This window comes from Aedes aegypti, chromosome 3 (genome assembly GCF_002204515.2).
Source record: "Aedes aegypti strain LVP_AGWG chromosome 3, AaegL5.0 Primary Assembly, whole genome shotgun sequence".
NCBI lineage: Eukaryota > Metazoa > Arthropoda > Insecta > Diptera > Culicidae > Aedes > Aedes aegypti.
Window position 1 is genome coordinate 218,933,385 of NC_035109.1, and position 13,921 is coordinate 218,947,305.

Genomic DNA, 13,921 nt, shown 5'->3' on the forward strand with positions numbered 1-13,921 from the left:
TCAAAAAGTCATATAAATAATAAAGTTTACGCAAATAAATTGCTCCCTTGTACCATTAGTTGCCGTCGTGTTCCAGTAGTGGATCAACGGATGGAAGCAGTTTTTAAAATGGATGTAAAAAATGAAGAAAAGTTCCAGAGATGATCTTTATGCTACATTCGAAAGATATTAGTTGCTGTTCCGAGGTAAAAAATTTAAATCTATGTAAAAATGTACTATTTTGTTTAAGATTCCTTGTATCATTCCCGAACGTCTACTACTGGAGCACTAGTGCAACTACTGGAACACGTGTACCAAAAGTGGCTCAAGCGATTTTATGTTAAAAAATAGTTTTATCACTCTTTTTTATAGTAGATTTTGAAATCTTTCTGTTGACGCCAAAAGATTCTATTAAGGCTTTTCGTTATTTTGTTATGTTTTTTTATAGCTTACCGTCCACTAATGGCACCGGTCCGTACATTATAGCCAACGCTTCCTTATCAATCACACTGTAATTTGCTTCTGCAGCGTGTACGTGACGCGAAAACGCAGATACCCCGACATTCGATGCATCACAGATCGAAAATATCTCCGCACTCGGGTCAAAATGAGCCAATGAAATCATAGCGACAAATTTCGTCCTTTATTTTCTGAAATGCCGCACTACATACCGGTGACCACACGAATTTTCATCAAAAGTGTATAGAGGGGACTCATAATATCTGCTAAACCTTTGACAAACTTCGCATAATAACTAACCAATCCCGCGAAAGCTCGCATCCCTTCGTAACGTTTTTTGGCTCTAGTGCATCCCGAATAGCTCTTATTCTTTCATCGGTTTTCCGCAGTCCCTTTTTGTCTACCATACATCCCAGAAATGCCACTTCACTCTTTAAAAACTCACATTTAGGTACTTCTGTTTAGTTAAAGTCCCACATTTCGTAACACTCCAAACACTTTTAGCAGCCGGTCTTAATGTTCCTCGTTACCAGTAATCATGACGTCATCGAGAAAGTTTTGCAAACCGGGTACATATTCTTTTGCGGGTAACTTTTCGAGCTTCTTTTGTACAATACCACTGGCCGGTTTGACCGGCAGATAATACAGAAATATTGTTGTAATAACACAGAATATATTTGATATCCAAATTGTTTTCTCTGTGTGCAGTATTCTGAAGGTGGCTAAATCTGGGCGGGCATGTTGCAATAAAACCGGACAACAGTCCTGTAAAGATGGTGATCGCTTCGAATCCGGTCGGAACCAGAAGGCGTTGGGCTCAGCGAGCAAGGTGGATTGACCCGGTGCACCAGGACCTGGAGAGCCTGGGTCGCAGTCGATGATGGAGAGAGAGGCAGCCCTGAACCGAGTGAATAGGCGAAATATTGCTGGCGAGGTTTAAACATGTTAATTGATGTAGAACCAAATAAATAATCTTGTTCAACTAACTGCGACCGCTCGAGTAGTCTATCGTCTATAGTTTCCGCGAGGGCCGATCAACATTCCAGCTGGATTGTTAAAGCTCAAGTTTTAAAATCTTTCTCTGAATTTCGTTGCATTCATTTATCTTTCGGATATCAAAAGCAAAACATCTCTCTGAATACATTTCTGATTCTGCGTTTTTTTTGTATTTCATTCATTTTTTCTTTTACACAATTTCTAACGGTTTTGCCTTACTGTGTGGTTGTATGCATACTCTTAATAATTAGTTAGGTAATAATAGTTTATACTTTTTCAATTACTTGTTTTATCATCATTTAATCATTAGGTCTTATAAATTACAATAATCATTTTTTCCTCTCGTCTTATTACCTCCTATTGTGTGTGTGTTGTTGGTAATAACCCAGGCTGCAACTGTAGCGCATGGGTTATCCCTACTTGAGAAACGGCAGTGTTGTTGTTATAATGGTTGTTGCTTTGTGGGCTAAATTTACACATTATATTTTTCTTCTAAATAACACGTTTTCGCATACTGCGTATAATGAAATGATTTCAGCGAAACTATCTGCGTATGTGTAGATGTGTGAACAATGACAATAGAAAAAAAAAACATGATGATGGCAACAATGTTGTGTTCAGCAGATGTAGATGATTTGATTTCCTTGAAACCTTCACTGTTGGAAGGTCTTCAAGAGGAATATAATCGTTTTGGGGAATGGAAAACAAAACAATAGCAGTCAACAAACTTAGACATGTAGTTCTCGTGTATGGGTTGAAGCTTGGCTGGCTTCCTATTCTGAGTGCAGATTTTCAGCTGTATTTGGTTTGATTTTACGTGTGGTTTACCTCTATATTTTGTTGAAGTCATGAAAACTCAGAGTGTATCGAGCATGTTGCGTGCTGTTAGATGAAGTTTGTAACATAAAAAACGTTACATTTAGTTGTTTTGCTGTGTAGTAATGGACTGTAAGGTAGTTTTCTGGCAGTGTATTTTATTAAACTATTTCGAGTCTGGCTAGGTGAATCGGGAAAAGTCTTTAGATTCGTGAAAAGCCCATGGACGGGAGAAGTGGAGGAACGGTGATACGTTGAAGGCCTGAATGATTATGAAATCCTTCTACTGGTCGCACTAATGAGGAATCTAGTTTTAAAACGTTTGCAATGGTTATTTTATGATCTTCTTGTTGGTAACTTTGAACCACCTTCGCTTTCAGTAATATATTAAACTACCTATATACTTATGAGTGTATTAAAATGTAGAGTAATCTTACAACGAAATTTTTACGAGCTTAAATTTAATGGCTAAGTATGCAATTTTGATAGTATCACCGTTGATGGGATATTTGGAAGTTTCTGTAGAATGGAGTAGTTTCGAAAGAAACGTTTCAATTGATCAACCTGACCACGCACATCTCCTTTCCAACGTTATCACCAACGTACCAAGAAGTCTGGCTATTTGACCGCATGTAGGTATTCAACAAAATGAGCAAAATTGTCATAGACTCCTTTCATCTAAACCTTCTTAATAGATTATTTCTAATATCTATTGTCCAAATGGCTAGTCTTCTGCTACGTTGTTTTCAGTTCCAGGCGATTCACGGAAAGCGAGGGAACGGAAATTCACTGTTAATCTACTATCACAAAGAGGAAACGATAAAATCTAGAAAAGGAAAAAGTAGTCCTTCGAAATGAGTTTTTTTTACTACATTACTGACACATGATCTGAGTTGCGATTGTTCCAACAACTGATAAACAATTAACGGCTATTTCGTTTGTTGTCCATTTATTTTTCTGTTTTTTTTTTGTTGTTGCATGCATTGCAGCATATTACTTCTATTTGCTTCTGTTATACTTCTAGCACGTGGCAGTGTTCGGTATTTCTATATTAGTATGTTTTGAGGGTAACTTTTATTGTTTATTTTTCAGTGTTTGTGTACATGTCTGTTGTATACTTTAGTCTTTTGTATTAACTGTTTTTCGCTTGCTTTCTCAGTGCCAGTGTGTTTTTCGTATGTGTTGAATGCTTCGTTTTATGGACTATCTTGTATGAATGCATTAGCTGTTACTTTCCTTTTTATCTATTATGGTTTTCCTTCCAGGTTTCTGTAGTTTTTTCATCGTGCATTACACAATAATTAATATAAGTAATATGGTTTCACTGGTAACAATGGTTTCCGTAATAAGGGGATTTTACTTTGATTTTGAGTTCCATTTACGAAATATTAAACGTCCAGACACATTTACAAAGGTTAGTTTGATTCATCTCCGTCAAATACACGTGACTATTGAGTTCTGGTTGGCTCCGTATATGGGTTAGTACACATAGTTTTGTTCTGGTCTGCTTTTCGGTGAAAAAATGCGGATGGCGTAGATGCGAAATGTGTTGTAAAGTGGTGCATGATTCGTAAGTATGTGAGAGTATGAGTTTGTGTATTTTTAATTTCGGTGTGTATTAGTGTGCATTGTTTTTTTTTTTTCATTTGTGGTACAGAGATAACAAAAATGGCGAAGGGCTTATGATGCGAAAACAATTTACTTCTCTCCTGACGAAAGGCGATGAGAATTTTTTTTTGTTAATTCGTTACTTTTTACAAATACAATATTAGCTTTCCTAAATTTTTGGTTTCATATCGTTCCATAAACGCACGTACTAGCTAAAAAATGTAGCTTCTGGCATTGGAAAAAAATCCACGTCGAAAACAAAACATATTTTTGCATAAATAGACTTATCAGAAAAATTTTAAGTTACTTTAATAAAAACGAGTCTCATAAACATTTCGAAATGAGTAAATTTCTCGTACGTTTCGTTAATTTCCCCTTTCTTTTCACCTACAATATAAAAAACAGTTTGGATAAATAATTTGCCTAAAAATAGAGGGTTGTCTCTTAGTTTAGCTTTGAAAAGGAGGATCATTGTATCAGTTTTGGTCGTTTTCTTCACTTCTAACCTAGTGAACAAATTATCTTAGTCGAGATAAAAAAAAAACAAACGTTGCTTATTTGTGATGTGTCGGAAAAGCGGAGGCTTGAGCTCCACTACAGTCCGTAATGTAAATAGTACGTGTACTTGCTCCAATGGAGGAAAGTCGGAAGAATCCACCGTCCATTAATAAACTCGAGTACATAAGGAAAGTTGCTGCTTATTTTTCTGATGTTCATACAGTTTTTGGACTGTTACTTTTTATAACTTAAAATGTAGCATTTATATGAAGTTATAACGCTGGCTTTACATACTCTGCGAACTGAAATCTGCTTGTTATATCTAGACCATAGTTTCCCAAACTGTGGGCCGCAACCCCCAGGGTGATCGTGAGCCGGTTTCTGGAGGATCGTTAGAAAAAAATCTTGGTTTGGTATTTCAGGTTAAAACACTCTGACAAAATTTTGGTTCGACATTGTTTGTTTAAGAAAAAATGGGCATAAGATTAGAAGATTGACCAAGATTTTCGAAATAGGCATTTTTAGTATGCTTGATGACGATTTTAGAAAATTTGATAAGGAAAATTTGCAGTTAACTGTCAACGTTTCTTGTTCGAATCATTACCGTTATTTTTATGTTAACGGCGGATTCAACATTCGATCGAATCCCTTGAATCACTTGATTTCGCTGGCGTTGACGGGAATGCGAATCGACTTTCGATCGAAAGTTCATTCAAACGTAACCAAGAATAGAAGTTTTTTTTTGAATATTTTTCCTCAGAAGTACCTACATTAATTGTTCTGACTCTGAAAATTTGATACATATAATGATGAAAAATGCTATTTTTCAAATAGGAATATTTGGATTTCTGACTTGATTGATGTATACAAGTAGAAATGCAGAGAACAAAAAATTTCAACGTTTTCAATATTGAAAAGATTTAGAGTTACGTAATTTTTAACGCCGTGTTATTGAATCCTATCGATAATTAAGCAAAAGTTTACACAAAAGGTTGTATGTAAAAACAAATTTCTTTAGATTTTTTTCCCTGGTGGGTCGCAAAGAATGTTTAGGTGGATCGTGCACCTGAAAAGTTTGGGAACCTATCATCTACACTAACAGTTGCAAACATTCTATGGATATTTTTAGTTAATCAGCTAGGACAGAATCTGTTTAGTGTTCTCATAAGCAAGCTTGATAATACTCCTCAACATCATCAGAGGTCGGTGACATACTCTAGAGCAGCGTGCTGCCTTTGCCTTTTTGCGAGGGAGCGAAAAAATGCTAAGCAGAGAGGCAATGAAAAACGAGCGAGGAAGATGCAGCACTAAACACAACAGAGTAAAATTCCATCAAAAATGAGTGCCATCACAACTCCCCGAGGCCTGTCTTGGTCGGGCAGGACACTCAAGAGTTCTTTTGTAGCGTGAGTAAAGCTGAGCATAGCAACAGGAGAGAGAGAGAGTATCAGGAAAAAATCCTCGCATTTTTTTGCACTCTCTTTCAAATTGCTTGAGGATCTGTATTTGAAATTTTGAAGTTTTTACTCCTCAGAAAAATGTCAAAATCGCTTCATGTTTGCATCGCAGAGGAGTTTCTCTATCAAGCCTACTCATAAGCACACTTGCACAGGAATTAACTGAGAGCTTTTTTCTAATTGACCAGCATATAGATACTGTATGTCCACGAAGTCGAGAAAATTTCTAACCCAAACAGAAGAAGGATAAAAGAGACAGAAATTACAGTTCTCTTGCGAAAAAAATAAATGGTTGTCAGAGTAAAGAATTACCAGGACACTTGTGACCAAATATGAGCTCAGTAGCTTAAAATAACCGAAGTGAATCAAATGTGCCAAGAGAACGATCCGATTCTCTACGATGGACATACATATTACAATTGATCATTTTTTTCTTGTTTTCCTAAGAAGTCCACGTGGTTTTCTGAGTGCAAATCCGTTTTAACTACTGTGTTTCAACTTCATAATTGCTTATTTGAAAGTAAATTTAGCAACAATTCATAATGTGCAATCAACATCAGAAAAACAAGCGGCAACGGTTCCGCGAGAGACTCTCAACTAAAGGCGTTTTCAAATAACTATCCGAAAAGTGCTATCACCTAACAGAGATGTATTTATACATGGGAGAAATCGCTTCCGAGCCGTTCATAGTTTTTACAATCGTGAAAAAGAATAACTTTAAAAGCATCAAGTTACTTAGGCAACTAATGTATGCATTGAAAACGTAAAATATAAAAGCATAGCTTATGAATCTGATATATTTACAAGGTATAAGAGGTTAAAGTAGCTTTCAGTGCGTCCTCTCGTGAAACATTTTCTATACAAACATCTCCAGCTGGTTCGACAATTTACAATACAATATTTTATCGGTTTTATTAGCTTTCGTTTGCGAAAACGATTTCAATGGGCAAATACATTTACACATTTTCCGCTGCACGCGTGCGGCGGCCATATTTACGACTTTCGTTTTGTAAAATTAGCTAATAAAAATATTGATAAGAAGAACAACAATGAATCGATCAATTAAATATATAAAAATATATGTGTTTATATACGCTTATTTTATGCACGACATATCTTCGGGGCGTTCTATTTTATTCTTGTCTTCAATACGAATATTTGTAGCTGTTGTTCAAATATACTTCTATGAGAATTTTCCTTTTAGTTTGTCATTTTTTGACGTTCTTTTTTTCTCACTTATCAATTACACCTACTTTCGCGTGTTTTTCATTTTTTTTCTCTATTTATAATATAGAAGGCATTTAATTTCAGACTTCCTAGTAGTGGAAAATATCGAATTTTCCTCGAATGTGAATCCATGCTATTGTGTGTGAGTTGTGTTCGATTGGATTTTTTTTTCTTTTGCAGCAATCATCACGCGCAAGCGTCAAAAAGTAGGCTCTCGGCACCCGCAAGCGAATTCTACTTCTTTAGAATGACCATTGACATTTAATCGCCCGGGGCATCAATGCACAAATACATTCAGGTTTAGAGTGAAACATTTTTGTTTATTACATAAGGTATATTTCCATTTACATATCAGTGACAAAAGTTTTTTTTTGTTCTGTATATATGAGTGTGTGTTTGTGTATATGCAAAAATGTTTATTTTCTCTCTATTTACTTCAGTTTTGTATGTGTTTGTATATAATGCTTTTTATAACTACTCTGTTTATATGTTAAAAATTGTTTTCACCTCTCTATTTTACGACACTTTCAACGCTCAACGAGAAATCGTAAAATAAGAACAAGGTAATCAGTAAAAGTTAAAACAGCTCATATATTAAAAATGAAAACAAAACGAGAATCGACTCGATTTTGAAACAAATTAAAACAAATAAAAAATCTACTTTCGTGTAAAAAAAGAAACACAATCATTCCGATGTTCATCACTGGGACTTAAAAACTTTCAAAAAAGTAATCAGGCGGAAATCAGAATCACTCGTCAGGTAACACAGTTTTGATGACGAAAATCGTCACAGAACCACTGTTGTTGCTGTTCGGGGAGTTCGGCAGTGTGTGGTGTTGTTGCCGCGGTTGCAGCTGAACGATTTGCTGTTGTTGCTGTTTGACGATTGTGGTCGATGGCAGTGGTCGTTTAGCGACGTTCTGCTGTTGAACGGCCAATGGCGATGATAGCTGCACAACCTGTGTCAATGGGTGGTGCTGATTAGCGAAATCAATGTCGTGCAGTTGGTGCTGTTGTTCTCCAGTAGTATCTGAGTCATGCTGCTGATGCTGTTGGTGATGCAGTTCATGCTGAAAAGGTTCAATCATCCCTTGTTCGATCATCTGCTACCTAATATTGGCAGAGTTCAGAACGAACGGTACGTAGAACATTTTACTCTCCAGAAGTAAGCTGGCAGCGGTTTGGATCTGCAAGAAAAATTTAAAGATGGATTATTTTACACCGAAACCTGTACTTATTTAATGCGTCATTATGTAAATAGATTTTTTTATTACTTAAATGGAATTCGTTCCATCGAAATTCTGTTCTGTATGAAATTTCCTAAATTAATATCAAATAGACTATAAACAAGACTTGTTTGACATAGCTTGTCAGCTATATGCTAATTTGCCTTGGTGTTCTATGTCAGCTAAGCAGGGCTTCAGATCTGCAAGCGTATCACGTGATCGCTCGCAGGCTTATGACCAACATTTATATTATAACATATAAGCTTATGAAAATTTATTCTATCTAGTTTTGAGCTCATCGACCATTTAATGTTATACAAGAACTTCTTTGAGTACAGACCTTCACATCTACAAGTGTAACTTGTGATCTTTCGGAGGCATACCTATACGGACTCATATAATTGAAAAGTAACCGCTAAAGCATAACGGCTCACCATAGTAGCATGTCCAAAAGAACTTGAAACTATTGAGAACCAGAGCTATAGGTCCAAAGCCCTGATAAAGGATGATGGTTGTGATGGCTATGACCGTGGTCATCATTTAAAGAACAAACGTTTCGTGTCAGCACCGAGGAGGCAGCCCCTCTAGCACAATGTAGGTAGCGCAACCCTGGTAAGAAGGCCTATCGAAGACTCTTCACTAACCAAGAAAGACGAAAGTAGAACAAATGGATAGATTTTACGGCAACAGACCTGGAAACGAATAGAGGACAATTGGAAAGACGGATCTTGGAATGTGAGAACTCTGAATGAAGCTGCGCGTGTTGGGCTCCTGGTACGTGAACTGCGGAATGTCGGCGTGAACGTGGCAGCTATTCAGGAAATACGCTGGCCGAAAACCAGAGAATGTCAATTCCGATCGCTTGATCCCATCGCCAACACAAGTACCACAAATACTAGAGCGGCGGCGACGGAGCCAACTCCACGGCTTCCTAGTGATTGGAATGCAGATGAAGCGAGTTATTCAGTGGAAACCGGTAAACGACCGAATCTGTGTGTTGAGAATGAAGGGCAAGTTCTTCAACTACGACCTAATCAGCATATATATGCCAACGAACGATAATCCAGATGACATTAATGATGAGTTCTAGATGCGGCCTACGCAGTGTACCCTTAAAGGATGGCAAGCAGCAGTGCCTACTTCGCACGCAAGAATATCCGCAAACACACCTGGCGACACCCGAGTGGCGGTGCCTGCTCCCAAATAGCTCACGTGCTGGTTGATGAGCGATATTTCTCAGATGTTATGGATGTCAGACCCTTCCGAGGCTCTAATATCGACTCGGATCATTATCTCGTTATAGCTAAAATTCGGGAACGGTTATTCAGCGTTACGAGTTCCAGAACGCTACGCTTCAATATCTAACACTTGTACCGCCAGCAGCTAGACGAGCAGTTGGGAAGAATCAACGTTGCTGGAGATATCGACAGCCTGTGGAATCCTATCCACGAAGCTGTGACAACAACTACGCGGAAAGTGATTGGCACTGATCTACGACGAAGACGAAACGACTGGTTCGATGAAGAGTGCCAGAGAGTGACAGACATGAATAATGTCGCCAGAAGCCGTATGCTTGTGGCGGGTACCCGACAGAACAGAGAGCGGTACAGGGCAGCGAGAGCCGAAGAAAATTGATTCCACCGCAGAAAGAACAAGCAGCACGAAGAAAGTGTGGTAGCCGAAGCTCAGGATAGCATGAACAGGAACGATATGAGGAGATTTTATGCAAAGATCAATGGCGTGTGGCACAATACCGTACCAGTCCCCGCCATGTGCAATGAGCGAAAAGGGAATCTGCTGACCGATGAAACGGTGGTGGCTGTCAGGTGGAAGAAGCACTTTCAGCAATGAACCGATGCACGAGTTCACTATTTGACGTTTGAGCGGTGCCGTGTTATTTACGTGACCATGGCAACGAGTGAATTCGGCACCGCTCAAACGTCAAATTAGTGAACTCGTGCATTGGTCCATGGACCAATGCACGAGTTCACTATTTGACGTTTGAGCGGTGCCATGTTATTTACGTGACCATGGCAACGAATGAATTCGGCACCGCTCAAATGTCAAATTAGTAAACTCGTGCATAGGTCCATGGATCAATGCACGAGTTCACTATTTGACGTTTGAGCGGTGCCGTGTTATTTATGTGACCATGGAAACGAGTGAATTCGGCACCGCTCAAACGTCAAATTAGTGAACTCGTGCATTGATCCATGGACCAATGCACGAGTTCACGAATTTGACGTTTCAGCGGTGTCAAATTCACTCGTTTCCATGGTAACATAAATAACACGGCACCGCTCAAACGTCAGATAATGAACTCGAATCGCTCGCTTCCAACATCCAGGAGTTCCATTTCTACCCGGAAAACAGGCTAACGTTCGACCGCTGGTATTGAAGTATGAGGAGCTATTCCGACAGGATTGCAAAGATTTGGACGATGCTGCGAAGGTAAGGCTCTTGCTACGCAGTCTCAGCGTCTCGGTGCACGAGAAATTGCTCAACTATCTGCTGCCATCCATCTAACGCGATTTCACTTTGTGGCCAAGCTGACGAAGATTTCGGCCATCAGAAATCTCTGTTCAACAAGCTCTACGACTGTCTTCAGCTCGAAAAAAGCGAAGCTGACGACTCCGTTTTGTACGCCGGAGTCATCAACCCGCAATGTAAGAATTTTGAACTGCAGAAACTGTTCATCTGCAGTGTCAAATAAGCGAAGGACGCTAACGTTAGGACGCGACTTCTATCGAAGCTCGAATCCGATCAAGCTGGAAACATCAACCTGGAAGGGCTGGTCACCGAGTGCCAACGACTGTCGAATCTCAAGCACGACACGGTGTTGGTTGAGAAGAAACCAACATCTTCATCGGTCCAATCGATTAGGGACTCCAAGAAGCACCCGAACATCCAGGCGAATGGCAGTGCGGCCGAAGCTTCCGGTCCCATTTCGCGCTATTCTTGGACGAGGAGTTGGATCGGCCCGAACGTTTGGGCATCATCTCGCCGTTGGATTTCTCCGACTGGACGGCACCCATCGTCGTAGTAAAAAAACGTGGCGGAAGCGTACGTATCTGTGCCGATTACTCCACTGGGCTAAATACGGCACTCGAATCGAACAGCCACCCTCTTCCAACACCAGAGGAGATTTTTAGCAAGCTGTCTGGTAGTAAAATTTTCAGCATCATCGATCTGTCGGATGCCTACCTACAGGTGGAGGTCGACGACGAATCCATCCGGGGCGTTCCAGCAGCTAATGGCGAAAATGGTATCCGGAATCCGTGGTGTGGAAGTTTTCCTCGACGACATTCTGGTGCACAGCAAGACGCTTGAGGAACACATCCGTATTCTGCACATGCTGTTTCGACAGCTGCGTGAGTATGGTTTCCATCTGCGGGTGGAAAAATGCCGATTTTATCAAGACGAGCAGACGTCCACCACAACAGCACTTCAAACGTTTCAAACAAACGGGCGCTGCTATGACCTATGACCTATGACCTGCTATAAACATCGCCGAAACCCGTCTACTGCCTATCGCAGTAACCGTCAAATTTTGCGCTCACACATCGATCAACTCCGGTCGGCTACAGAAGAAGCAGCTCCGGATACCGAACCGCTATCCATTTTCTTCGAAGACTTCTGACTCGACTCATTCGAACATCAGTGGAGCGAATTACCGATCAACAGGCAGTATCCCAGAGAGCAGCTGAAGATCTCGCTTATCCGGATAATGAGCCAACTGCCATACATGTTCCCAAAGAAACAATGTCAAGCGATGAAAAATTCGTCACCTTATTAGCGACGGATGGTACCGTGCCAATCCAGACATCGACACGGATACATTCTGTGAGACAACGTTCAGAGCGATCAATCCGGCCACCAAGAAGATTGCAAGACTACTACTGCTATCAAATGAAAAGGTGAGATGGATACGATCACCAAATACAAATAGTATTAGAAATGCCGGACAACTGTGAGAAAATTTGTCAGTTGTGATTATTCTAGTATTACCTTCCGAATAAAAAAGATGTTGAACTATCTAGCTTTTTTAATTCCTCAAGAATATTCGAGAAGGTAACAACATTGGTGATGACGCGCAAGCTGTGGATGCACCGTACATAGGAGTGGTTAAAAAAGCTATCAGTGTGGTAACACAGTACTTAAATCATAGTAGTCTGACAGTATGACTTATGACTATCATGAGTCGCAAGTCTGTCCCATCTGTAAAAACTAGGTATTGAGAAAATGGGCTGTGAAGTTTCCAAACTAGTTTTCGATACGAATATTCGAAAAAAAAACCAGAGGATTGGAACATATTCAAAACGTATTGAAACTTTCACAATTTACTTTTCACTACGATACTTATCCGAAAAAAATATAAAGATTATCAAAACCCGGTTCATTTTTGTGTTACACGGTGCGAATCTGTAGTGGGACTGATTTGCGGTTACTTTTCATTATGGGATAATTTTACTGCCGTGAATCGCAAGTCAGTCCCATCTGCATTTTCGTCAAAATTGAGTTGAGTTCAGTTTCAACATCTCTTCCAATGGTCTTTCAGCTGTACTAATGAAATATTATGATTTGTTCGGAAAAATTAGGAAAAAACAGCAAGTCAAATTGTCCCATACTGAAAAGTAACCGCATATCAGTCCCACTACAGACTTTCGCACCGTAGAACATCAACATGGAAATTGTTTTGATCATCTTTATATTTTTCTCGAAAATATATCGTAGTGACAAGCAAGTTGTGAAAGTTTCATTAAGATTGGAACATGTTCCATTCCTCTGTAATTTTTTGAACATTCGTATGGAAAACGGGTTTGAAAACTTCATGAACACACCATCAAAGAGTAAATAACTCCAAGGTATTTTCTTCAATTCAGCAGTGGGATAGAGTCCAAACTTTTGAAGATGTTTGTAAGGATTTACGGGCACGAAGCATGGACGTTGAAAGATGCAGACCGGAACGCCTTCGGTGTTTTCAAGCGTGAAGTGCTGCGGACAATACTCGTTGGGAAACTCGAAAATGGTGTATGGCACAGGCGCATGAATTACGAGTTGTATCAAGTGTATAATGATGCGAATATGATTAAGCATGTGAAATACGGCAGACTTCAGTGGGCTGGTCACTTAGTACAAATGCCGGAAGAAAAAATTGCGAAAATAATATTCAACAGGGAACCAGGTAGACGTCGGCGACTTCGTGGAAGACCACGGAGACGCTGGCTGTACGCAGTGGAAGAGGTCCTGACGACCCTAAAAGTTCGGAGCAACTGGAGAAGTATCACCCAAGACCGACGAAGATGGAGATCTACAATACGCCCGGCAATGGCGTGACGATACGCTGTAGCCATCAAGGTACAATAAAGGTATAGATCCCAATAAAAAAATAGTGTGTCGATAAGTGTTTGAAACAACAATCAGTTGATATGAAGCACGGCGAACACATGTTATATTTTCATTCTGCGGTATTGGTTAGAATTTCCATCAGTTAGTTAACTTGTACGAAATTACTGGATTTAGTGATAGGCGTCTTAAAATTAATGCTCAAATTTTGAAAGCTATCTTACTTTGGGTAAATTATCTCAAAGTGTTATAGCTTTCAAAATTTGAGTTTGAATGTTGAAGGTCGTCAGGGCCTTCCTTGGACGTGTG

At 39.5% G+C, this 13,921-nt stretch overlaps 1 protein-coding gene across 4 annotated transcripts in view; it reads right to left on the reverse strand.

The window, feature by feature from the left end:
• Positions 1-3,881: 3,881 nt before the first annotated feature.
• LOC5579849 (hormone receptor 4) overlaps positions 3,882-13,921 on the reverse strand; it is a 517,480-nt gene continuing 507,440 nt past the window's right edge. For 3 of the 4 annotated variants that reach the window (XM_021854338.1, XM_021854336.1, XM_021854337.1), the window contains one exon: positions 7,213-8,227. In XM_021854338.1, the coding sequence (XP_021710030.1) occupies positions 8,147-8,227 (81 nt within the window). In that variant the 3' untranslated portion in view covers positions 7,213-8,146. Of the gene's footprint in view, positions 8,228-13,921 lie in introns of all 4 variants that reach the window. The other variant, XM_001651474.3, reaches the window with a different exon arrangement.